Raw genomic sequence first — 24,594 nt, forward strand, 5'->3', positions numbered from 1 at the left:
TTGATCTGAGATTGCAAATGCCTTAGCAGACCAGGTGCTCGGGAGCAGCAGCAGCAGCAGAAAGCCACTGCTTTCACATCCTGCATGTGAGCTCCCAAAGGCATGTGGTGGGCCACTGCAAGTAGCAGAGTGCTGGACTAGATGGACTCTGGTCTGATCCAGGAGGCTCTTTCTTATGTTCTTAATAATCTGTCTCTCAGGACCTCTGAATTCCCAGGTTTCATTAAAAAAAATCTTTAGCCCTTTTTGTTGTAGAGATATGTTTTTCCTCTTGTATCTATGCAACAAAAGATGCTAAAGACTTTCTTTTTTTAAAAAAAAGATCCCTGTTACGTACTGGAGAATAGCCTTATCTCTGTGAAATGTTTACTCAAACGGGACTGACCATAAAGTTCAAGAGGAATAAATGTACAATCAGTAATGGAAGTGATTTCGCAGTAGGGACTCTGTATGAAGACATAGAGAGAGGATTATGAAAAGCGAGGATGTTTAACATTCTCTCCAGTAACGTCAGTTTCTAAACAAATTACTTTATTTCTTTCATTGATTCTTCTTTATTGCATGTTAAATACTTGCTTGACCCATCAGTACACATAAGTTTGCCCAGAGGCAAACAGAAGCTGCCTGGGACCACTAAATGTAAGGAAAACAAGAGAGAACCTCCACCTTCCCTGCCCACATGTAATTGCTTTATCACTCTAGCTCTCATTTCAGGGCAATGGCAAGAAGTTGAGACCAAAGGAAGGGGAAAACTTGTCTGTTATTTGCCTGTCCTGAGTTCTTGGGTTCAGACAAAACTGAGTTCAGATAAAACTGAGAACACATATCCTGGACATAGTAAGTAATTAGCACAATCTTTATTGCAGGCTGAAACTGGGCACTGGAAAAAATAAAAATAAAGATCTCAGTCAAACAAAACCTGCTTTCACTACTAGCCTGTCTCTTAGGCCCCTTCCTCACATGCAGAATAATGCACTTTCAATCCACTTTCAATGCCCTTTGTAGCTGGATTTTACTGTGCGGAAAAGCAAAACCCACTTGCAAACAATTGTGAAAGTGGATTGAAAGTGCATTATTCTGCATGTGCGGAAGGGGCCTTCGAGGAGCACTATATAGGTACTAACGTGGCTCCCTTCCCATGAACCTGGAAAGCTATTCCCTTTGGGTCTTCCAGAAACTTTGGCTCATTCTGCACATGCAGAATAATGCACTTTCAAACTGCTTTCAATGCTCTTTGAAGCTGTGCAGAATAGCAAAATCCACTTGCGAACAGTTGTGAAAGTGGTTTGAAAACACATTATTTTGCGTCTGTTAAAAGTATAGGTACTTTTGGCTGCTTCCATGTGTGGATTTTTGCTTTTGTGTGTGGATTTTTCCCTTCATGGACAGTAGGATGCCCCAACAGTAAAGAGCTGCCAGCATCATGCCCAGTCTTTGGACATCAGCTCCCATTTACCCCCTTCAGTCCAGATAAATTATAAATCTCATTTCTTCCCAGATAAAGGGGAAATGGAGGGCAGCTGCAAATGTAGCATGAGCCTTGCTGCTCCCCTGTAGCAGCTTCCTGGGGGAGGTGGAGGTATAATGAAGATCTTCACATCCCCTTTTAGTACTTTAAAGAGCTGTTTTCCTTTTCCCTGACAATAGCCATGCTGTAACATTACAGCACAGATCACTATGGAAAGGGATAATCAGAGAAAGAGGATATATCTGAGCTGTATGTGGGGTGGGGTGTCTGAGTGAAATTGCTGTGATGTCTACACTTTTGCACGAGTACGAAGGAAAAGAGAGGCAGGACGAGGAATGGTCGCAGCAGGAAACTGGCTGAGAACAGGTTGTGTGCGGATGCCTTTCCTGCCTTTTCTCCTATCACTGTCTTCTGCTGCTACAACAGAGGTACATTTTAGCACTGTCGTGTGGATGCTGATTTTGTATGTTCAGGAAGTAAGCTGAGGCTCCTCATCTATGAGGAAATATGCTTTGTACATGCTCAGAGGTTGCCTTTATTATTCGTGCACTCAGTCTTCCTGGAAGCCAGAAAAAAGCTCAAATGAAGTTCTGCCCATGCCCCCCGAATGACAGGAAAAAACCAACAACAGGTAACAAGATGCTCTCTTTTTTTAAAACGAAAAGTTCAGAATATACAGAGATTTTACACCGTCTTCTCCAGCCTCCACCGCATATTTCCTTTGTAAGGAACTCTTTGGATGAGTCCGAAAGAGCTGGCAGCAGAATATTTCAAAGGCCTGTGTTTCCAGGCACAGCCAAGGCCTGCGTGGACTGATCAGCAGGCGTCTTTGAACAGGGGCCTCTCCTGGCTCTGGAGCAGAATCTTCTCATGGGTGGCTGCCTCTTGCTTCTTCTTCCTGGATCTTTCAGGAAAGAGCAGAGAATGTTCAGCTGCAGGAATCCCCACCAGTCAGTCCATCCTACTGGCAAACTTTTCAAAGTAACATCCACACAATCCTGGTGCTGCTGTAGCCCGTGAATGCTCTCCAATTAAGCATAGTGGTTAAAAGCAGCAGACCCTAATCTGGTGGATCGGGGTTTGTTTCCCCCCTCCTCCACATAATTATATTTATATTTATGATGTTTTAAATTTTTATGTTGTTGGAAATTTTTATGTTGTTGGAAACCGCCCTGAGCCTTCGGGGAGGGCGGTATACAAATATAATAAATAAATAAATAAATAAATAAATAAATAAATAAATAAATAAATAAAGCCTGCAGGTGGACCTTGGTCTAGTCCCAGTCCTCTCAGAACTCTCTTAGCCCCACCTGCCTCACAAGGTGCCTATTTTGGAGAGGGAAGGCAATTGAAGGTCGCTTTGAGACCCCTTAAAGGTAGAGAAAAGCAGGGTATAAAAACCAATTCTAATCGAAGCAGTAAAATCAGTTTGTTGGGGTCAACACCATATTCCTTTCAGGCTCCAACTAAGACCTGCCATCTTCTGTCTTGGCTCCACCGCAATTCTGCTCTGGCACCACCTCAATCAACAGCCCTCATAAGAGCCACAGGTGGCAAGTTAAGAAGCCACACGTGGTTCTCAAGTGGAGTATTACTGCCTTAAAGTTATCCTAAGGATCACTTATTTTTTATGCAATGATTAGTTCAAATTAAGCCATGAACCATTTTCTAGAGGTGCCAGATGCTCAGGCCAACCCACTACATACTTATTTGTTCAAATATTTATATCCTGCCTTTCTCATGGCTTAAGTCCCCATGTTGAGGAAAGACCCGAGAACTTTGTGTTAAATATTCAGTGGGAGTTCTGTTTCTAAGAGGAAGAGAAGATCTCCTTCCAGTGCATGGATGGAAATGGCTTCATGACCCCTCCCTTCCACAGTGTTTTGCTTCCTTGAATTCCCATGCACAGCGGCTATTAGCTCCATCTGCAAAATTACAGCAACATATGTGTTTTGCAGTAGAGCCCACAGGGTGGTTTAGGAAGCAAAAATATCACAGGTGGAAAATGCTGCTTCAACTTGCATGTTGCAGTCGCGAAAAGGTCACATATTGGTTGGGGCCCCCACAAAATTCCCATTAAAGTCTGATGCAAAGTCCTCCAGTCATTGTTCAACAACACCAGGACTTTGTCACATGTAGACAGCTGAAGCCCTGCCCCTTTTCCCCACCCTCCCCATTAAGAGATGCTTTTTACAAAGTCACAGACCTGTTCTCCATTTCTTCAATGGTATCCGGTAGTGGGATATTCAGCGTCTCCGGCAGAAAGCTGGCAACAATGCCAGAAATAATGGGAGCTGCTCCGTACACGATCGGTGGCAGGAGGGAAAAGTACTCCTCCATCATCTTAGCCAGCGGGGCAATGATGCCTCCCACCCGGGCCATGGTGCTACCCAAACCTAGCCCAGTCTGCCTAGGATGAGAAAAACATTTTTTGCTTTAGAGAATAGAATGAAAGTATTTTAGAGAAAGATATCTGAAGTCAATCTGGCAGTGCCGTGAATGAATTCCAGAATGTTTTCTGTTTTCCTGCACGGGACAGTAATATAGTTTGGGACCTGCTTGAGACCATTTTTCAATCTGAAATAGCACCCAGCGGTTCCAAACCAAATTCTATTCCCATGCACCTGTGTTTTTTAAACACATTCACACACTCTTGCTAGGTTATTCACAAAATTTACAGCTATGCTGGCCCTGCAGAAAGACAATCAAGTGACTTCTATAGCTCTATGGAGCCTGGTGTCACCACTGTCAAGGGATTCCTGGGCTAGCCTTAAAGACCTGGGGCAGCCTCTTTACCCCAGATTGCCCAGGCTGCTCATTTTGCTTGGCTATTTTGGGATGGGATGGATGCATCAAGGACCTTTCTCCCCTTTCCCTCAGACCTCGAACTCTGGAAGCAATTATTGTAACCACTATAAGGCCCCTTCTGCACATGCAGAATATAATGCACTTTCAATCCATTTTCACAATTGTTTGCAAGTGGATTTCGCTATTCTGCACAGTAAAATCCAGCTGCAAAGTGCATTGAAAGTGGCTTGAGAGTGCATTATTCTGCATGCGCGGAAGGGGTCTAAGAAAGGTTTCAGGAATTTTGTGATGATTTAAATAAGATTATTCTTTGAGGAATCTGCACTTGCCTTAAGACATCAAGCATCTCCACTGCCACCAAATCAATGTGCTCAGCTTCACCGTTTGACAATTATGTTCTTATTGAGGAGAGGCTGCAGCGTTTGGGACTCTTTAGTTTGGAGAGGAGATGTCTGAGGGGGGATATGATTGAAGTCTATAAAATGATGCATGGAGTAGAAAATGTTGACAGAGAGAAATTTTTCTCTCTTTCTCACAATACTAGAACCAATACATTGAAAATGCTGGGGGGAAGAATTAGGACTAATAAAAGGAAACACTTCTTCACGCATCGTGTGATTGGTGTTTGGAATATGCTGCCACTAGTGGTGATGGCCACTAACCTGGATAGCTTTAAAAGGAGCTTGGACAGATTTATGGAGGAGAAGTCGATTTATGGCTACCAATCTTGATCCTCTTTGATCTGAGATTGCAAATGCCTTAACAGACCAGGTGCTCGGGAGCAGCAGCCGCAGAAGGCCATTGCTTTCACATCCTGCATGTGAGCTCCCAATGGCACCTGGTGGGCCACTGCGAGTAGCAGAGTGCTGCACTAGATGAACTCTGGTCTGATCCAGCTGGCTTGTTCTTAATGCCCTCAGATTAGATTTGGCAAGCAACAGACTATTCCAGGGAATGTGGCACCCTTTAAATTTGCGTATGGTGAAGCACATTTTTTCTCTGATCAGCGATAATGGATAGGGGCGATTATTTGGGTTTTTTCCTGTCCGTATTCTCCAAATGAAACTGATTTTATGGAGCTCTGAGGTCAGTAAAATGAGTACCCAGCTTGCTGGAGGTAAAATATAGATGATTGGGGAAGGCAATGGCCCACCATCCCATAAACATAGTCTGCCTACTGTGTTTCCCCATAAATAAGCTCTACCCTGAAAAATAAGCCCTAGCGTGATTTTTTGGTATTTTTGGAGGGGGCTTGAAATATAAGTCCTACTCCAAAAATAAGCCCTACTCCCAGATTCTCTAGCACAGCCCCCACCCTGCGCCCCTGCCACACCCCCAGAACACCCCCGTTCACCCCCACTCACTCCTGGAACACACCCGCAATGCCCCTGTTCACCTCCAGAATGCGCCTGCCCGCCCCCACCCCCGGAGAGCACCTGCCACGCCCCGATACACCCCCACTCACCTCCGGAACGCGTCCCACCACGGCCCCGGAACACCCCCGCCATGCTCCCCCGGAATGCCCTGGAACACCCTCGCCCCCTGGGACGCACAAAAAGGACCTGCCCCGAAAATAAGCCCTAATGCAGCTTTTACTGCAAAAATTAATATAAGACCCGGCTTATTTTAGGGGAAACACCATAGTAAATGTCGTGGTGTGATTCCCCCTTTGGATCAGTAATGATTCAGTGCTTGCACAGGGCAATTACCTTTACCTTTAGGCACTTCTGTGCCTATTTTTCTGTTTCTAAGGGGAAGATGAACTTGATGTATTTGGTGGACACCTACCTACCATCCAGAATGGTCCCATACTTCTGAACTGGAGATACACAGAACCATAGAGTTGGAAGAGACCACAAGGGCCATCAAGTCCACCCCTCTGCCATGCAGGAATACACAGGCAAAGCACTCCTGACAGATGGCCATCCAGTTGCTGTTTAAAAGCCTCCATAGAAGGAGACTCCACCACCCTACGAGGCAGTGTATTCCACAGTCCTTACTGTGCCATTGTTTCCGCCTGGGAGCCAGACACCACAATTACGATGCGATTTAAGCCCCTGCCTGTTTATTTCTTCAATTTCTTCAATTTCTTCAATTTATAAAATTTCCATGTCCCTTCTTCATCCAAAGCCAAGGGTAGACAGTTTCAAAATTGGTTCCTCACCTGATGGGTGTGGGGTAGAGTTCTGTGGTGAAAAGGAAGGTACAATTGAAGGCCGCTGCAAGGCACCCTTTCCCAATGACTGCTAATGATGTCCGAATCGTCTGTAACGCTTAAGGGTCGGAGGGGGGAGGAGGGTGGGAAGGAAGGAAGGCACAAAGATGTTGGCATTTGAACACAAGAACCCAACTAAAGCTTCTTCTCCTTTCCCTTAGGGCTGATTCACAGATTTCTGTGTAAATCCGCCACTGTGGACCAAAGCACCAAAGAGAGAGCATTTCAGACAGTCCAAACCACTCATAGGCCTTTCCACACAGCAAATGTATAATGGGTTGCAGTCATGACAAAGGAACCCATTTTCCTGTTCACATGCTTTCCATGCAGGTTGCGATTGGAGCCCACGGAAACAATTTGGGTCACGCACGCCTTTGCATGCAGACACTTCTCTTTTTTAATTGTCCTGCAATGCATGTGTAGCTACGCAAGCATGCTGAACCTGAACCCCCACACCCATACTGATGTCCTACAATATGACTAGCTGCACTTGTGTAGCTACGCAGCTGCAAGCTACAAAATTTTTAAAAAGGAAAAGGGACTCCCTGCAACAGCCAGGCAATGGCAAGCGGCTTCTTGAGCGTGGACGATGGGGTGGAGGGGAGGGAAATAAAGCACCTCCTGTCTGGCTGTTTGCTCAGGAGCAGCTCCAACCCGGGTTTTTTCAAAAGGATCATATGTTTAACAATTTTCAAAAAACCTGGGTTGGGAGAAATAAAATGGGAGGGACAGACTCGTTTTGGAGACAGACCTGTGCAAAGTTCCCCCTGCAAAATGTGTTATATACCATCTACATCTGTGTTTCTTGGCCTGTGCCAAGAATGGGCCGCAGATTCATAGGGGATGTGGCTTAGACAACACTGAGCTAAACTGGTCAAAGGTTTCATGGCATAAGGAAGTTTCACTTCCAATTGAAATCCGATATACATATGCTGCAGAATTAAGTGATACAGTCCTGACATGCTATGGACTGTACCAGTTCTGACTAGGGGCAGGGTGAGACAAGGTATAATTTGATAACTCATGCAACTAGCTCAGTTACAGAGCAGGCTTGGCTTGAACCTCTCCCCCTGCTGCGCTGGTGCTTTTTGTCATAAGGAAAGAAGCATTCACAACTGGCTTTCACCTCTGCAGCCTAAAGAGGGAGAGTCCACCTTATTGCCTCAGTGATTCTAATGTCTCATTTTGCAGCAAGGAGGTAACTACCATTAGTCAGGCAATGAGAAAACAGAGTGATGAAGCTGTGGGGTGTCTGTGAGTGATCAGAGGCTTCTTGAGTACCAAGGTTCAAGCCTGAAATATATATGCCAGTGAGAAAGATGGAGGTGCCTCTAAGCATACACAGAGTTCTTTTCCTCCTTCACTAAATAGGTACAGACAGCAATCCCCATTAGATGTTACATTCGGTTTCTTTTTGATGGAGAGCAACCACCCAGCTAAAGAGGCTGATTAATCATATTTGCAACTGACATTTGCTTACTCAGAAGCAAGCAGAGCTTACTTCCGAGTAAAGCTGGGGAGGGGCCCTGGCTCAGTGGTAGAGCATCTGCCTGGCATGCAGAATATCTCAGGTTCAATCATATAACTGATTAGCCAACTAACTATCACACCCTCCCTTTTTACTACCTAAATACTGCTTAAGTTTTATTGGAACAACAGCTTTGTGGCACCTTGAAGTCTGTAACAAGTTTACAGTGGGATCCCCTTTCACAAGTCAGAGCCAGTTTCATCCAAAATGGACCGTGCAGGGTTATGAGAAACTCACCTGGGGGCACAAATATGTTAGCGATGATGATGAGGCCAGCTAGGATGAGGAAGGCCATGACGCTGATCCTTCGCCCGAGGTAGCTCATGGTAATGGTCACAACCACCTTGGCTGGAAAGTCAACAGCCCCAAAGATCACCTGGATGAGATAGATGCTAACACCAAAATTCTGGAGGTCCATGGCCAACCCGTAGTATGAAAAACTGACGGAAAACCTGCCAGGAAGACAGAGACACAGGAATGTTCAACAGAACAGAAGTCACATGGAAAAGTCTGGGCTGGGAAATTATTTCCCACTGTCCTTGGGTGAACAGACACTTGGGACTGTTCAGTCTTCATGGTTTGAAAACTTGCCTTGTAAATTTTTGCCCGGCTGGTTTTATTGTCATGAACAACACCCAGACAGTGTTGATGGGCTGTGAGAAACATCAGTCTGCAGTGGCTGAGATGGTTAAGCGAAGGTAAAACACTTTGCCAAACACCCTAGCTCAACTGCAAGATCATTTGTGTGTCCTCTGCCACATAACTGTCTGCCATGTTGCTTAAGCTCTGCAGGACCTCAGTTTCTTTACAAGACTGTGGGTACTTAGCAGGTTTAATTGACTTAAATATCACTTGATCAAATATCACTTGTATAGTTCATGTCCAAGTAAACCTTTCAAAACATGCCTAGCTCAAAGCCTTGCAAACAGAATAGGACAATACAGATATCCACCAACTGCACTTTTCAAAAGCATTTAATATGATGCTCTTAAATTTGCTTTAAAAGCTGCAATGGTTGTTATTGTGCTGTGGTAATGGATTCACTTGTGGAATAAAGAACGAGGTTGTCAAAATGCCTGAACCTCCCTCCTTGGACTTTCAGATGGCGTTTCTCCTTCCTTCCTTGAGCTGCTCATACTGGGCTGACCCTCTTACCACAACAAGCAGAGGCAGAAGGTAATGCGTCGGATGGCCGGCGTGCGCACCAAGTCCGACAAGGAGTAAGAGGACTTAGTGGAAGACAGTTCCTTCTCCATGTTGGAAAGCAGCACCTGCCAAAAAACACAACAAAAGTGAGCATGTGAGAATCAGGGCAGGCCACGGATTCTCGGTGCCCTAAGTAAAGGATCCGCTGCCTCCCTGCCTGCCCTCCTCCTGCAGCATGGTGTAGTGGCCAAGAGCAGGTGGATTCTAATCTGGAGAACCAGGTTTGATTCCCCACTCCACCTGAGTAGCAGAGGCTTATCTGGTGAACCAGATGTGTTTCCGCACTCCTACATTCCTGCTGGGTGACCTTGGGCTAGTCACAGTTCTCTCAGAACTCTCTCAGCCCCACCTACCTGATAAGGTGTCTGCTGAGGGGAGAGGAAGGGAAAGAACATTGAGTCTCCTTACAGGAGAGAAAGGTGGGGTATAAATCCAAACTCTTCTTCGTCCTCCTCTCCACATTCGGAGGGAGGGAGCTACAGCAACCTTCTCCCTCTCCTGTACAAAGGGGAAGCTGCTGCCATTTCCCTCACTTCAGGGAAGTTGCCACCACTCGTTCTGTTCTTGCTGGGGCTAAGGTTTACCGCACTGCCTGCCTCCCAAGATGGTCCATTCGGGGAAAGGACCACATGGCCTAACACAACCACAGCGCTAGGGGATGGACAAGGTAAAGAGGAAGACAACTTGTCCTGCCCCCAGCTGAGGGAAGGAAGAAGCAGGCTCATCCCAGGCTGCCCAGGTAAGGTGGCAAAAGGGCAGGTTTTGCATCTCAGCCTCTGATGTCTTAATGGATAGGATAGGCCAGCCCTGGTAAGAAATGGAGGGGAGTTCAAGGACAGAGAAACATTGCTGTTGATGGACACCAGACTTCCCGCCATGTCTTCCTCCTTACTTCAGTGGTGATCTCAGCTCCGGCCTGCTGCTTTCCATTGACCCGGGCAACTCTCTGGAGGACTTTGACAGCCTTGCCAGACTTCCCTGACAAAAGTAGCCAGCGAGCCGACTCGGCAAACCACCTGCGCAAAAGAAGCCAAGAGACATTGTCTGAACCAGCAGGCCAGTCCGCAAAACACAGGTGAACAAGTGGAGTCAACTCCCTCCCATCCCTTTATTAAACAATTTCCTTAATCTGAATTAGATGGGATTGCTATTTTTTAAAGTCTACATTTGTTCTTGATGATATTTTCTGTATACATCGCACAACTCTTGAAAAGGGTGTGGGTACCTATACTTTCCAAATCACAGACAAGGCAACATAATATGGGTGTGTACAAATAGTAACTGGGTAACATTCTTCTGATTTTCTCTAACCACTCCCCACCCCCTGCAATTTCAGTTACAGCTCCTGATGGGATTCAAGGAATTTAGGAAATTGACCAAGTAAAAGTCTATGGAATCTGAACTTAAAATACTTCACCAGGGCTTAAGTATTTTTAACCCTCTCTCAAAGTCATTTTTCACTAGCAACATGCCCAGAATTCAGAAACAGAAACTTGAAATTTGCAAATCTTCCTTTCATCTTTAGTACCAGTTTCACTGCTTTGGGTCCAATGTGGGGAGAAAAGTGGGCTAAAACTGTTTTAAATAAATGTCAGTTGTTCCTAACAAAGACAGGCAGGCAAGGGGAAATGGGCATCTTCCCACCCAGAAGGGTGCCCGGATTCTTTACTCCTTTTCATGGGTAGAGTTTGCATCAATGGTTTTAAACTACCCAATCTAATTCTAAATTAGGTGATACCAACTGTTTAGTATTCATTCAGTATTAGGATAGCCAGACAGCTTTTTCAGGAAAGGAGTTTCAACTAAAAATAGAGGCCATTTATACACTCAAGGCCTCTTCCTAAGTGACCATACATTCCTTTTGGGTCTGATTCTTGTTTGCAGACCCGTTTTCCCCTCTCACAAACTCACCATGTTGCAGATCAAAGAATCTGCACAGTTTCCAAAAATGAGTAAAGTGCAACTTTTCCCCTGACTTTGCAGGGAGAGTGAAGGAGATGCCTGTGCATTACTCTCTCTCTTGGGGTTTTTTTGACTCCTCTTCGCTTTCCCTCACCCACCCAACAGCTCTTCCAGCCACACTGTTGTTTTTATTTTCATGCTGCTGATCTACTAATAATTCAATAGACCAGTGAAATTGACATGGTCTATTGAATTATCTATAGACCAAAGACAGCAACACACACACACACACACACACACACACACACACACACACACACACACACACACACACCACTGCAAGAAAACTGCAGGAAACACCCACTGCAAAGTATACAGCTGCACAGCAAGCAGTAAGTGTATAAATGGCCAGAAAGTGTTCCATATCAAGAAAAACCAAAGACATTCAGCTTCCTAGCACTTTCCCTTGCTGGGTCCATCTTGCAATGCTTCCCTTCCCAATGAGGGGCCACACCCTAGCAGCACATACCATGAGTAAAGAAGGAAGAAGAAGAAGGGCACTGACACAGCCAACTGTAGCCAGCGCCAGTCTGGGATTCCGTAGGCCAAGCCAGCCAGGAGGATCTGACCTGCTGTATATACAAAGCCAGTGACCGCTATGGTGATGGTCCGGTGCTGGGTGGGAATCCACTCCACAACTGGAAACGAAAGGAAAAAAACCCCTTTCAGATTTCACACTGGACCTCCTTTTTTGCCCTGCTGTGTCTTCAGCCGAGCCACTGGATTTAAATGTCTTTTCCCTGCCTTTACTGATCTTTACTGACATCACAGAGCTGGTTTATATTGAGGCAGAGCAGCCTGGGCTGCTTCCAACCTGGAGGTTTTGCTCTGGTTGGCATCCAAACCAGAGCACACTGGTCTCTAGCATCACCTAACTGTCTTCTTAGTGAGTTTTCACCTGCTTTGATGTGATTTCCGTGCAAAGGCACGACAGCAACCCAGATTGTTTCTGAGGGTTCCACTCGCTGCCTGCACGGATGCATGTGAACGTGCAAACAGGAAAACGGGTTCTTTCATCCCGACTGCAACCCATTATACATTTGATGTGCAGAAGGAGCCTAATAGGATCTTTTTGAAAAGATCACAGTCAAAGCATCTTTGGACACTATATAAATAGAAAGGTATGCATTTTTGGCACCATTTTCTTTGACTCAGCTCCCCACCACCATCACTCCACCCACACTGGATGACTTTTTTCTATATGTTTTTTTAAAAACCCATAACCCACCCCCCACCCCCAATTACCATGATTGACAACCAGCATGGTACAGTGGTTAGCATGTCAGACAAGGATCTGGGACGTTTGAATCCCGACTTTGCCATGGAGGTTTGCTAAGTGATCGTGTGCCAGTTATGTAATCTCAGTCTATCCTACCTCACTGGGTTGTTTTAAGGGTAAAATGAAGAAAAATGCAGTGTGAGGCACTTTGGGTCCCCGCTGGAGAAGAAAGGTGCGGCAAGAACAAAGTAAATAAGATGGAAATGAAATGGTCTACTAGTTGGTCTGAATTTTAGCTTTGCATTTCAAAAGACTAGCAGTTTCTATCCCAGGGATATAAGGGGGAAAGTGCATCCCTTATTATCTCTGCAAAAAGAAGGGTCGGACGCGTAGTTTTTTTAAAAAAATGAAATCAGAGACACTAGCGCACCATGGCAGTAAACAGTTATAACATTACATCTTTGTAATGATTTGGCAACTGCTGATTTTTTTGAAAAGCCCTCTCCTGATGGGTAGGGAAATGGTAACTGTGGGGGCTAAAGCAAGAGAAGTGTGGGGGGAAACTGCCCTATGAAGCATTGAGGGCTACACAGAAAACTGCTCCATTGAAGCATTGGTCGATTCCACACAGCAAAAGTGTCATAGGTTGCAGTCGTTATGAAGGAACCTGTTTTCCTTTTTCCCGTTCACATGTGTGCTGTTCAGGCAGCAATTGGAGCCCATGGAAACAGTCAGGGTTGCTTTCATGCCTTTGCACGGAGATGCTTCTCTTTTTTAAATTTCCTGCAGGCATGCCGAAATGAACCCCCACAGCCATGCCAATCGTTGCACAATATGATTGGCTGCATCTGCGTAGCTGCGCACAAAATTTTTTTTAAAAAAGAAAAGGGCCCTCCCTGCAAAGGCAGTGCAATGGCAGGAGGATTCTTTCACTGACTGTGGACGGCACAGTGGAAGGGAGGGAAATAAAGTGCCTCTTGCCCACCCGTTCTTGTGGGAGCAGCTACTATCCAGGATTTTTCAAAAGGTTAGCTGGTTTAGCAATTTTCGAAAATCCCAGGTTGAAGGAAATAAAATGGGGCAGGCTCATTTTGGGGATGGGATCTGTATGAAGTCTCCCCCTGCCCAATGGTTTATATAGCATCCTATACCCATTATATTTGCCCTGTGTGGAATCCACCATTGAGAGCTACACAGAGAATAATCACCATTTTGAAGCAGCCCTAGTTTAATATTATCTAGTCCAGGGGTAGGGAACCTGCGGCTCCATGAGCCGAGCTGCCGGCCCCATCCTTGCCCGCCGTGCAGGCAGCAGGGCGGGCGCACCAATTGCCCACGGCCGGCTGGGCCACGCTGCGGGCTTCCCCTCTTGCCCGCCCCGTTGGAGCGGGGTGGGTGCTTTCCCGGCGGCCGGCAAGGCCGAGCTGCTGGCCCCATCCTTGCCCTCCCTGCAGGCAGCAGGGCGGACGCATCCATGCGCTTCTCAGAATGAACGGAGTAAAAGGTAAAAAAACCCAATATATACAGTGTTATCTTTATTTAAAATGTCAAAAATTATTTGCGGCTCCAAGTGTTTCTTTTCCTGTGGAAAACGGGTCCAAATGGCTCTTTGAGTGTTAAAGGTTCCCTACCCCTGATCGATTGGCAGTGATTCTCCAGCATCCAGGGCTACCAGTCTGCAGTTCTTCTGGAATTACAATTGATCATTAGACTACATAAATCAGTATTGGAGGGCAAACTGTATGGCACAAATCTCCAGGAATTTCCCAAGCTGGAGTTAGCAACCAAACTGTGAAGAAGGGATTGGAATGTTGTTCAGTTACTGATTACCCCTGCTGTGAAGGTGTGCTGTCTGTGTTATCGGTATGTCTTGGCGCTTTTCCCATACTGGCCTTATCTGGCTTTACCCCTGCTGTGAAGGTTTCTGTGGGGGTTGGGCAAAAGTTCTCTTGGATACTTTCCTGTAGTTTTTATCCCATTGCTTGCAAGTCCTTGAATAGAGTCTAAGCCTTTCAAAAAAGATCCTATTCTTCTATAGAGATTCTAATTGTCTGGTCTCAGTTCATTACACAAACAGTGTGTGAGGCTAAAATAGGTTTATCCTAATCTCTACTACCAAAATCCTTTACCTGAAGTTAACAGGAATTGAATCTGCAAAGCATATGTTCTGCTATTGAGCTTCTCTCACACGTTTGAAATTTAGATTCTAAGGAGCCTGCCTTTGTTTCTTGCGTATGTTACTCTGTAAAGTACTGTATAGCTTGAAGGTACTGTCTTAATAATAATTATAATCATCAGAATAAAGCCAGCTATGATCCATGCTATGGACTGGCATATCTCCCATTAACAAAAGCAGAGTCCAGCAGCCCTTTGAAGATTAAAAAAATAACTGGGCTGCTGAATAATTTTGCAGCTTTAGACTATGTTTGTTCCAGGTGAAATTATCCTCTAACAGTGTGGCTTTTAAAGTCATCAGTGTGAATACACATTGTGGCAATTAATTGAATGAACTGGTCATTCCATGCAGCAATTAGTTGTATGAACTGGTCGTTCCATGCCAAGGAAGGAAGGGAGGGAGGGAGGGAGGGAGGGAGGGAGGGAGGGAGGGAGGAAGGAAGGAAGGAAGGAAGGAAGGAAGGAAGGAAGGAAGGAAGGAAGGAAGGAAGGAAGGAAGGAAGGAAGGAAGGAAGGAAGGAAATTAAATCAACATGTAAAATTAAGAATTTTTAAATTCCAGTTTCTCAAACCATACATCATTTTGTTTCAGGTTCCCAACAAGAAACCTCTTACCCAAGCAGGCGATGCTGAGGCCAAAGCCGGAGAGTGCCATACCGCTCAGGAACCGGAAGATGCAGTAGGACACAAAGTTGGGCGAGAAGGCCGCACAGGTCCCCATGACTGCCATTTGCAGGAAGGACCAAATGAGGAGAGCTTTGCGGCCAAACCTGCAACAAGTTAGCAAAAGCAGCTGAAAGAGGCCTAGTAAATACAGCAGTGATTCTGGGGTCTTGCTCACTTCAGCCCCTTTCCAGACCAGATCAAAGCTCTTGGGGAGGGCCTTTGGGGGGGGAGGGTTTTCTTTCCTGAAAGAGGCCAATTAGATAGGGCAGTGGTGGCTGGAACAGAAGGGTCTTGGGTAATTAATTGTGTGAAGGGGAAGGGTATCAAGTAGATACCATAAATGTGGCTATCATTATCATTAGTTTGGTCCTAAGTCCAGGGCTGCCACCACCCCCACCACAGGCCTCCAGGTAAAGATTCTCTCAGAGCTCTCCCCAAATACCATCCTGAACCAATCAAAGCATCACATGAAAACAAATCACATCCCATGGGCCTCTAGAGTGACTTAGGGTCGTTGTCCTTCACTGCCCTAGCTGGCCCTGCCTAATAAGCCATGTTTCTTTCACTCCATATTGAGATACGAAGCTGATATATACCAAGTCATCACATTGGTCTGTCATGGTTAGTATTATCTCCTATCCCCTGACAAAGAGCAGCTCTCTGGGATCTTAGGAAAGAGTCTTTCATAACATTACCTGAGTTTTTTTTATAACTGGAGGTGCCAGGGACTGAACCTGGGACCTTTTGCATGCAAAACAGATGCTCCACCGCTGAGCCACAGGGTTGGCACAGAAAATGGCATTCAGCCATGCACACTTTATCCGTCCCTGTTCCATAGTATCCAGAAGCTTCTTTTCCTTGTCCAGCCCAGGTAATCAGACTTTTAATTTTAAAAGTTTTCACATCCATCTTCTTTGCGTCTGTCTCTTGGTGAGTTAACAGTCCCTCCTCCCTTGCTATACTCTAAACTTTTCAAAAAGTCTTGCATGGTGGAAGCCAGACTATATAGTTTTCTTTGGGATACCTTTTCTACCCCCTGGTAATATCCTAATTGGTGGCTCCAAAATGCCTAGGATCTATTCTGTAGAATCTTCTGTGTAATAGTTCATCCAGTTCATTGGCAAGGTTCTTTTTATCCCAGCAGGAGTTCCATCCTTTTAATAACCAGGTGACAGACAGAAATTCAACAAGTGTAGCTTTCCACCCATGGGTGGAAACACAGCTGTTAGAGTAATGGTGGTGATGACTGCTTTTTCCCTGCTGGACTTCTGCCTGTTAATGGCACAGAAACCTTTCCAGAAGTGAAAAAGGAACACCATTATCTCTGCTGTCTAAAAGTTCCAGTCTTCATTCTGAAACATTTCCTCTTCTTATCCATTGTCTCCCTCTAATGTCTATACTTGGCTTGTAAGCTCCTTGGGACAGGGACTTATAATTCTTGATTTCTATCTCTATAATGGTGGTGGTCCTGTACAAAGAACAACAACAATTTTGTTTGGATTTGTAGGAACTCCATCCTGGCACTGGCCACAGGCCTTGTCCAGATCCACTGCACACAAACGAGGTGATGCCACTATAGGCTGCCACACTATCTGACTTACCTATCAGCCAGTCTGCCCAGAACCAGAGCTCCAACCAGCACACCAGCCATGTAGATAGACTGGGCCATCTCCCGAAGCTTCCGTGAATCACAGACAAGATCCCACTGTGGGAGAAGGAAAGTGGATCAGCACAATAATTGGTTGTGGTGGGTTTTCCGGGCTGTGTGGCCATGGTGTGGTAGATCTTGTTCCTAACGTTTTGCCTGCATCTGTAGCTGGCATCTTCAGAGGTGTATCACAGAGTAACAGACTTCTCCCTGTGATACACCTCTGAAGATGCCAGTCACAGATGCAGGCGAAATGCTAGGAACAAGATCTACCAGACCACGGTCACACAGCCTGGAAAACCCACAACAGCCAGTTGAACCTGGTCATGAAAGACTTTGACAATACAACATAATAATGTTTAGCTGATGGTACAAACCTAAGCAAAGTTGCACCTTTCTAAGTCCACTGATGTGTAGATTAGGGGTTCCTAACCTTTTTTTAAAAAAATCTGTGAGCACCTTTGGAATTCTCACACAAGACGGTGGGCGCAATCACAAAATGGCCTCCTCAAGAGGCGAAGCCAAACACAAAATGTCCGGGTGGTGAGGTCATGCTTAATTCTAATGTTAACTCTTCCACATTTCCAGCAGAAGTTCTATTTAACAATATGCCTTTTAAAACTAATATGCCACTTAAAAATTAGCTTCTCATGCATGACTGAAGGTAAGATCCTTCTGCTATGGTAGTGGCTGTGGCTGAAGCAACTTTTATGGAAATTACTCAGCAATCAGGTTTCCAGTGGCCAATCAGAAGCTCTGCTGGACAAAATGCTTACTTGGCCCTCCCCACTTTCTAAAAAAACTTGGGGGTACCCACAGGTACTATATTGGGGACCCCTGGTATACAGAGCCGGTGCCTTTCCCTGACCACCAAATGGGCCTGGCCATTCCTTCTCCAAATCCAGGGATTAGCAGTCCAGATGTTCTGGGTTTGTCATCCAGATAAGTTGGAACGTCAGCATCTCTGTATTAAGCACCTGTGCTGAATATGGATTTGCTAGGCCTCGTGCAGTCTGGAACCAAGAGCTAAAGTCTGGATATTCAAGGGAAACTCATGTAGTACTGAGGAGATTGAGTCCAGCAGCATTTGGTGATTGTTTAAATGGATCTCGAATCTCTCCTAAACCTCTCTTAACAGTTCTACGCAGTAAGATTACTGCACTTTCCCTCGTTCATGTTAAAATACATATTTATTTGTCATTCTTGGTGTAATCAATCACTCTTTCACAGAAAGAGAGAGGGGGAGTGATGTTCATTCTGGAGGACTATGTTGGAGAACTGGACTAAATGTGATTCATATAATCATAGAGTTGGAAGGGGCCATACAGGCCATCTGGTCCAACCCACTGCTCAGTGCAGGATCAGCCTAGTGCAGGGGTGTCAAACTTGCGGCCCTCCAGATGTTCATGAACTACAATTCCCATCAGTCCCTCCCAACATGAGCATTGACAATACTGGCAGGGCTGATGGGAATTGTAGTTCATGAACATCTGGAGGGCCACAAGTTTGACACCTGTGGCCTAGTGCTTCCCTGACAAAAGTTTGTCCAGCCACTGCTTAAGGACTGCCTGTGAGGGGGTGCTCACCACCTCCCTCAGCAGCTGATTCCACTGTGGCACAACTCTTACTCTAAAATCCACTCAGAACCTTTCCCCCCCCCCCCCATTATTGCGAGCCCTGCCCTCTACTGCCCACAGGAACAGCCCCCTGCCTTCCTCCAAGTGTCAGCCCTTCAAATATTTCTCCAGACTAAACATTCCCAAGTCCCTCAGTCTTTCTTCATCGGGCCTGGTCTCCAGGCCCCAGACCATCCTCGCCGCTCTCCTCTGCACCCACTTCATTCCATCCGCATCCTTTTCAAAATGAGGCCTCCAGAACACTTTAATTGTTTATGTGTTTCATTTAATTGTTGTTTGAATTGGTTTTATAATATGTCTTTTTAAAAGCTGTTTTAATGGTTTCAGTTCTTGGCCTCCTTGTGGACCGTAAATTAGGGGGAAGGCAGCAGTAAAATGTAAAATGTAATTCATACATTTTAGAAGAAAAAGAAGAGTTTTGGATTTATATCCCACCTTTCTCTCCTGTAAGGAGACTCAAGGTGGTGTACAAGCTCCTTTTCCTTCCTCTCCCCACAACAGACATCTGGTGAGGTATGTGGGGCTGAGAGAGTTCTGAGAGAACTGTGACTAGCCCAAGGTCACCCAGCAGGAATGTAGGAGTGGGGAAACTCATCTGGTTCACCAGATAAGCCTCTGCTACTCAGGTGGAGCAGTGGGAATCAAACCTGGTTCTCCACATTAGAATCCACCTGCTCTTAACCACTACACCATGCTGGCTCTCAAATAGAAAATAGTTCAGGGTTTTAATGCCTCCAGTATCAGATCTGCAGTCTTAGTGGCCAGTCATAATAACAACAGTAGCCTTACTCTGATGTTTTCAAAAGTTCAAGGTGTTCCCATACATTACCTTGTTGTAACCTTTACAACAGCCCTGCATGGCAAGCCAATGTTACCGTCCCATATTGCAGGTGGAGCGGAAGGTCAAGAGAGAGTGGCTCTCCTAAGGTCACCTGATTCATTCATGGTATATGCAAGATTCCAGACTTACGGCTGAGTCTTGTGCTATACCACTTAGGCACAAGACTTGGTGGGAGGGGAGGGAGAGAATGTAGAACAACATTTTTGCTCTCAGCAGAAAACTCAGCTGCTCCTTCCCTCAGGATCTTTGCCAGCAACATCTCCCACTGGTTTGGAAATCTTCTGTTCCCAGCAAGATCCTTTGGAGACCATGGGTGGGGGGTAGGGGTGATGAAGCGGGGTAGTCAATTACTGCCTGTTTACCCACCAAACGCAAACACCCCCAGCTGTTTTCCTTTCTTTAACCCACTTGTTTGCCGGAAATTTCTTCATGTTGTAGCCTTCCCTGCTCTTCCCTTCTCTGTTTTGCACCTAAGGCAACAGCAGCCCCTGCAAATGATAAGGTGGGAAAACCAAGAAACTGCAGTCCACAAGACTTCATCATGCCAGTTTGTTACAGGATTGGACGTGGAAGATAGGGATGGGGTTAAGGACAGCTATTCACCAGGTAAAGGTGCAAGTATCAGGTCATTACTGACCCGTGGGGTGATATCACATCACGACGTTTACTAGACCAGTGGTTGGTTCTCAACCTTCCTAATGCCGCGACCCTTTAATACAGTTCCTCATGTTGTGGTGACCCCCAACCCTAACATTTATCCATTTTACAGATGGAAAACACTGATGCAGAGAGTCTTAGGCGACCCCTGTGAAAGGATCATTCGACCCCCAAAGGAGTCCTGACCCACAGGTTGAGAACCACTGTACTAGACAGACTGTGGTCATTTACTTAACCTGTGGCTGTTTGCTTCACAGTGGGTTTTTCCTGGGGAGTTTTGTTTACACGAGGATTTCCCCCTGCACAGTTTCCCTAGCTGAGCCGATCTGCCATTTTGCCTGCCACTTCCTTGTTGGTTCTGTCCACTTTCTTGTTGGTTCTGTCCAACCTCCTTGTTGGTTCTGTCCAACCTCCATTTGGGGAGGTTGCCAGCTGCTTTGGGGGAGCGGGGGTGCCATCTTTAGTCTAGTGTTACTTTGCTAGACCATGTCAATTTCACGTCAATTTCAGGGTCTAACTTTCCAGCAATAGATCTAAGGCATTTTTTAGAAACCATTCTGATAGTTCTAAAATAAAGGCCCAAAGAGTGGAAGAAACTGCTGTTGTGTGGGCGATGGAAGAAGGGGAGGAATAAGAAAACCCAAAGGAAGCTTAACAGAAGTGATCTCCTTTGCTTTCCCTGCAAAGGTAGAGAAAAAGTCACACTTTAACAAATTTCAGAAACCGCATGGGTTCTCTGAGCTGAGAGTGCAGTGAGTGCAGAAGACAGGGAAATGTGTGCACAACTGAGAATCAAACCCAAAGGCGGCCATGAGTATGTAAATGGCCGGTGTTTATGGTTGCTTTGCCATTGCCTTCCTTAGCTGTCTACACTTTACCCCAAATCAGCTAGGTACTCATTTTATCAAACTTGGAATAATGAAAGGCTGAGTCAACTTTGAGCAGGCTACCTGAAACCGACTTCCACAGGGATCGAACTCAGGTCACGACCGTAATGCTACCGCTTTCCACTCTGAAAACTGTTCTTTCTCCCTTCCCTTTCTTCATCTATGCCCCCAGCTCTACACTGGGCCTGACCTAGGTATGCCACCCTCTTTCTGGCACCTGGGGATCCCCCGGAATGTCAGCTTATCTCCAGAATACAGAGATCAGTCCCCCTGGAGAATATAGATCCTTTGGAGGAGGGACTCTATGGCCCTGTACCTCTCTTAGGTCCCTGTCCTTCCCTGGCTCCACCCCCAAACCTCCAGGAGCTTCCCAAACTGGATTTGAAAGCCCTGCCCTCTATCCCCCCACTGGTGGCCAGGGGGGATCTGGCAACCGAGCCTTATGAGGAGTTCAGTGGAGCTCAAAAAGCGTGCTTGCTGCTTTTGTGGTATTTGAGTTGGTCCCAATAATAGGAATTACACAGCAGCTGGTCTGTGATTTTTTTCCCCCCAGCGGGCTGACATAACTGGTTACCATTACCATTCAGTATAGCTGCTGAATACCGGGCCCAGGGGACAATACTGTGTGGGGAGGAGGGGTGGCCATGACCTTCTTGCCCTGCTTGTAGGTGTCACAGAGGCATGTGGCTGGAAGCCGGGTGCTGGTCTACATGGACCCAGAGTGGTCTAATCAAGCAAAGGAGTTCTTATATATTGCAGTAATTGGTGTGATCTGGGAAGGATAGCTTTTGTCCTACCGGTAGGGTTGCAGGTCCTCTCTGGCCACTGACAGGGGATGGGTGTGGTAGGGTTGCCAGATCCTGGCTGGGACACTCCAGGAGATTTGGGGGTGGACCCGGGGAGGACAGGAACTTCGGGTGGGGTACAATGCCACAGGGTCCACCCTTCAAAGCATCCAAGGAAACTGATCTCTCAGCTGGAATTCTGGGGGATCCCCGGTCCCATCTGGAGGCTGGCATCCCTACCTACCACTCTGCTCAGCAAACCCTGAAGCCTTTCTTCCAGTGAAAGGAACCTTCCTCTGATAGAACTGTGCTTACGCTGGTGGAAGTCTTTCCACCCTTGCTGAGAAGAGTGATAGGATGCAAGTCAGCATATTGGCTCTAGATTCAAATCCTGCCCACCCACCCAGCTACAAACATGCTGAGATGGCTCACCTGCATTCTCTCTTCCGTACCTGTGTTGCAAAATTGGCATGTGTCTCATTTAATTACAGATTCCCATAACAGAATCGTAATGGACCCTGCAAAGAATTTGCCAAGCATCAAGAAGGGAAGATCTACAAGCAAAGTGGTGACCACTGGGCCGTGGCATGACCAGGCTTGGGAGGCATTAAAAGGCCTTCAAAAAGTGCAGTAATGTTCACCGCTGGTTCCAAAGGTGCTCTGTAGGTTGGCTACCTACATGGTTCTTTTCCTCATTATATTCTCACAACAGCCCTGAGAAACAGGAAAGGTTGGGATCAGTGAGGGGCTCAACATCTCCCACCAGTGGCGTAGCACCAGGGGGCATGGGGTTGAGCAATGCACCGGGTGCTCACCAGTGCAAGCATGTGGCAGGGGTGCAAGGCGCACACGAGCCCTGGGCGCAGTTTCCCCTCACTCCGGCCCTGTCTCCCACAGAGCTTCATGGATGAGTGATGATTTGAAGCTATCCCCCACAGCCCTATTCTGACACTCTAACCACTATGAAATGCTGCCTTTCTGTGTCTTCACAGTTATGGGATCCTGAGGGCACATTCTGGCTTTGTAATTTTAAGAAACAGTCCAACCAAAAGAAAAAGAGAGCAGGCAAGACTGGCAGTATTGTCTTGATTTTTGTTCTGATAATGTGGCAATTTACTTTGTTTTTAGCATATTCTGTTTTATTGTTAAGAGACCATAACTCCACTGGGAAAATGACATTTATGTGTTAATTGCCATCAAGTGGCTTCTGCGTCACGGCCATCAAATCAATGTCCTCCAAAACATCGTATCGTTAACAGCCATTCTCTGCAAACAAATACATTCATGGTTTTGTTTTTATGCTTTGTAAATTGCCCTGAGCACTTCACACTGCTGAAAAATAAAGCCCTTCTAGAGTAGGGGAAACTCGCAAAGCACAAGAATAATGCCAATTCATTTATTTGCTGTATATTCAGAGAACAAATGAAAAGTACACCCCTGAAGTGGAAATGTATTTGACATCAAGTAGGCAGCTGCTGATTACTTGGTGAGAAACTGAAAGAGAAGGCTCTCTGCACATGCTCTGAAGTACATATTAATCCTTCCTCCATGTAAAGCCTTCCTCCAAGGATGTCAGAGAGACATGCATGGCTCTCTCACCAGCTCCCATCCTCATAAAGGCCCACTGAGATAGCTCAGGCTGGGCGAGAGTTACAGACTCAAGTTCATGCAAGGTGAGCTTCAGGGGTCAGTGGGGATTCGCACTCAGCCAGGTCCTAGGCAGAAATGCTAAGCACCACACGGGCATCGGAAGCCACTGTGAGGAATCACCTGCCTACAGCGATACAACAAGAACACCAGTCCCTTCCAACTGACTTTTCCTGGAAACCCATTTCAGCCTATTGCATCTCACCTCAGTTATGATTGTGGAAGAATACTGGGTTTTGTCATATACCCATCCATCGGTACAAGGCTCTGTAGTCATTGTTGTCTCATTGGCCTCAGTGCTGTTGGGGCTCAGAAGATGCCACTGGGTGTCCACAAAACGCTGACATTTTTCCAGCTGTTGATTGCTGTCCATGGGGATGCCAGCCTTGAGAAGGTCGCTGGCTCCTAGCAAATGAGTGGCATTCGGAGACCCGCTGCCATTGGCAGTGATGTGGACCCGGCAGTGATGCCTTGGGATGGCAGCTGTGAAGTTCTGGAGGAGGTTGTGGCTGGCCATCAAAACAATAGGGATAGTGAGGAGCATCGTGTGGATAAACTGGAAGCGGCCCATGCCACCAACTTGGTCCAAGAATTCGGCGAAAGTCATTGTGTCTTTCAAGTCCCCAAGAAGAAATCACCAGGAGGGTTAAAAAAAAATCCTTCTTGACTCCTTCTTAATCCAAAAAAAAAAGATAAATTCCCTCTTCACAGTGTGGAGGAAGGGAAAATGAGACTAATTCTCTTAAGCCTGCTGGAGCTGGAAAGATTTCAGTAGTAGGAGCTGGATTGCAAAGCGATGTAGAACCATAGGACCTTTGGATACCATGGATCTCTGGCTTGTGACTTCGTGAAGGAGATGAACGAATCGCTTAGCCAAAGGGAGTGTCCTAATTTACCTAATAAACTGCTTTCAGTTATACGGCAGGTTCGCCTTGTGTGAAAAGTGGATCAAATGGTCCAGGCAGGAAGCTTTTTGTTTTCTGCCAACCTGAGGACTGTGCCGTCTGCTTGCCAGAAGTCTGAGGGTCTTTCTTCTCACCCTCCTGCCTTGTGCTAATTGAGCCTCTTGGGAGGGGAGAATCTCTTAGTGTTTACTTGGAGAGTTCTGCTAGAGAAGTCCACTCTACAGTGAAAGCAGGGAAGTTTGCAAGCAGCTCCAAGTCAATAGCGGGAGGGGGGAACGGACGGGGGGGGGGGATCCCCTGTACCCAAATTCTCCAAGGCATAAAATCTTATTTACTTCCC

At 46.2% G+C, this 24,594-nt stretch overlaps 1 protein-coding gene across 1 annotated transcript; it reads right to left on the reverse strand.

Annotated features, from left to right (window-relative positions):
* Window positions 1-538: 538 nt before the first annotated feature.
* Window positions 539-24,594, reverse strand: LOC125425095 (solute carrier family 22 member 6-A-like). The gene is made up of 10 exons (XM_048482609.1): window positions 23,555-24,594; window positions 16,849-16,952; window positions 15,197-15,351; window positions 11,657-11,825; window positions 10,118-10,241; window positions 9,175-9,290; window positions 8,257-8,471; window positions 6,441-6,549; window positions 3,675-3,878; window positions 539-2,372 (listed from the first exon to the last, which is right to left on the reverse strand). The coding sequence occupies exons 1-10, from the start codon at window positions 23,954-23,956 to the stop codon at window positions 2,285-2,287; spliced, it is 1,686 nt and encodes a 561-aa protein (XP_048338566.1). The 5' UTR covers window positions 23,957-24,594; the 3' UTR covers window positions 539-2,284.

The sequence above is a fragment of the Sphaerodactylus townsendi genome, linkage group LG01 (genome assembly GCF_021028975.2).
Source record: "Sphaerodactylus townsendi isolate TG3544 linkage group LG01, MPM_Stown_v2.3, whole genome shotgun sequence".
NCBI lineage: Eukaryota > Metazoa > Chordata > Lepidosauria > Squamata > Sphaerodactylidae > Sphaerodactylus > Sphaerodactylus townsendi.

What these genes read in the sequence shown, in the direction of transcription:
- LOC125425095 (XM_048482609.1), bottom strand. Translation starts at nt 23,956, where the DNA reads ATGACTTTCGCCGAATTCTTGGACCAAGTTGGTGGCATGGGCCGCTTC. An exon ending in TAACATATTTGTGCCCCCAG is followed by an intron (nt 6,550 to 8,256) that starts GTGAGTTTCTCA and finishes CCGACCCTTAAG; the next exon opens with CGTTACAGACGATTCGGACA. An exon ending in CTCTACCCCACACCCATCAG is followed by an intron (nt 3,879 to 6,440) that starts GTGAGGAACCAA and finishes TTCTCATCCTAG; the next exon opens with GCAGACTGGGCTAGGTTTGG.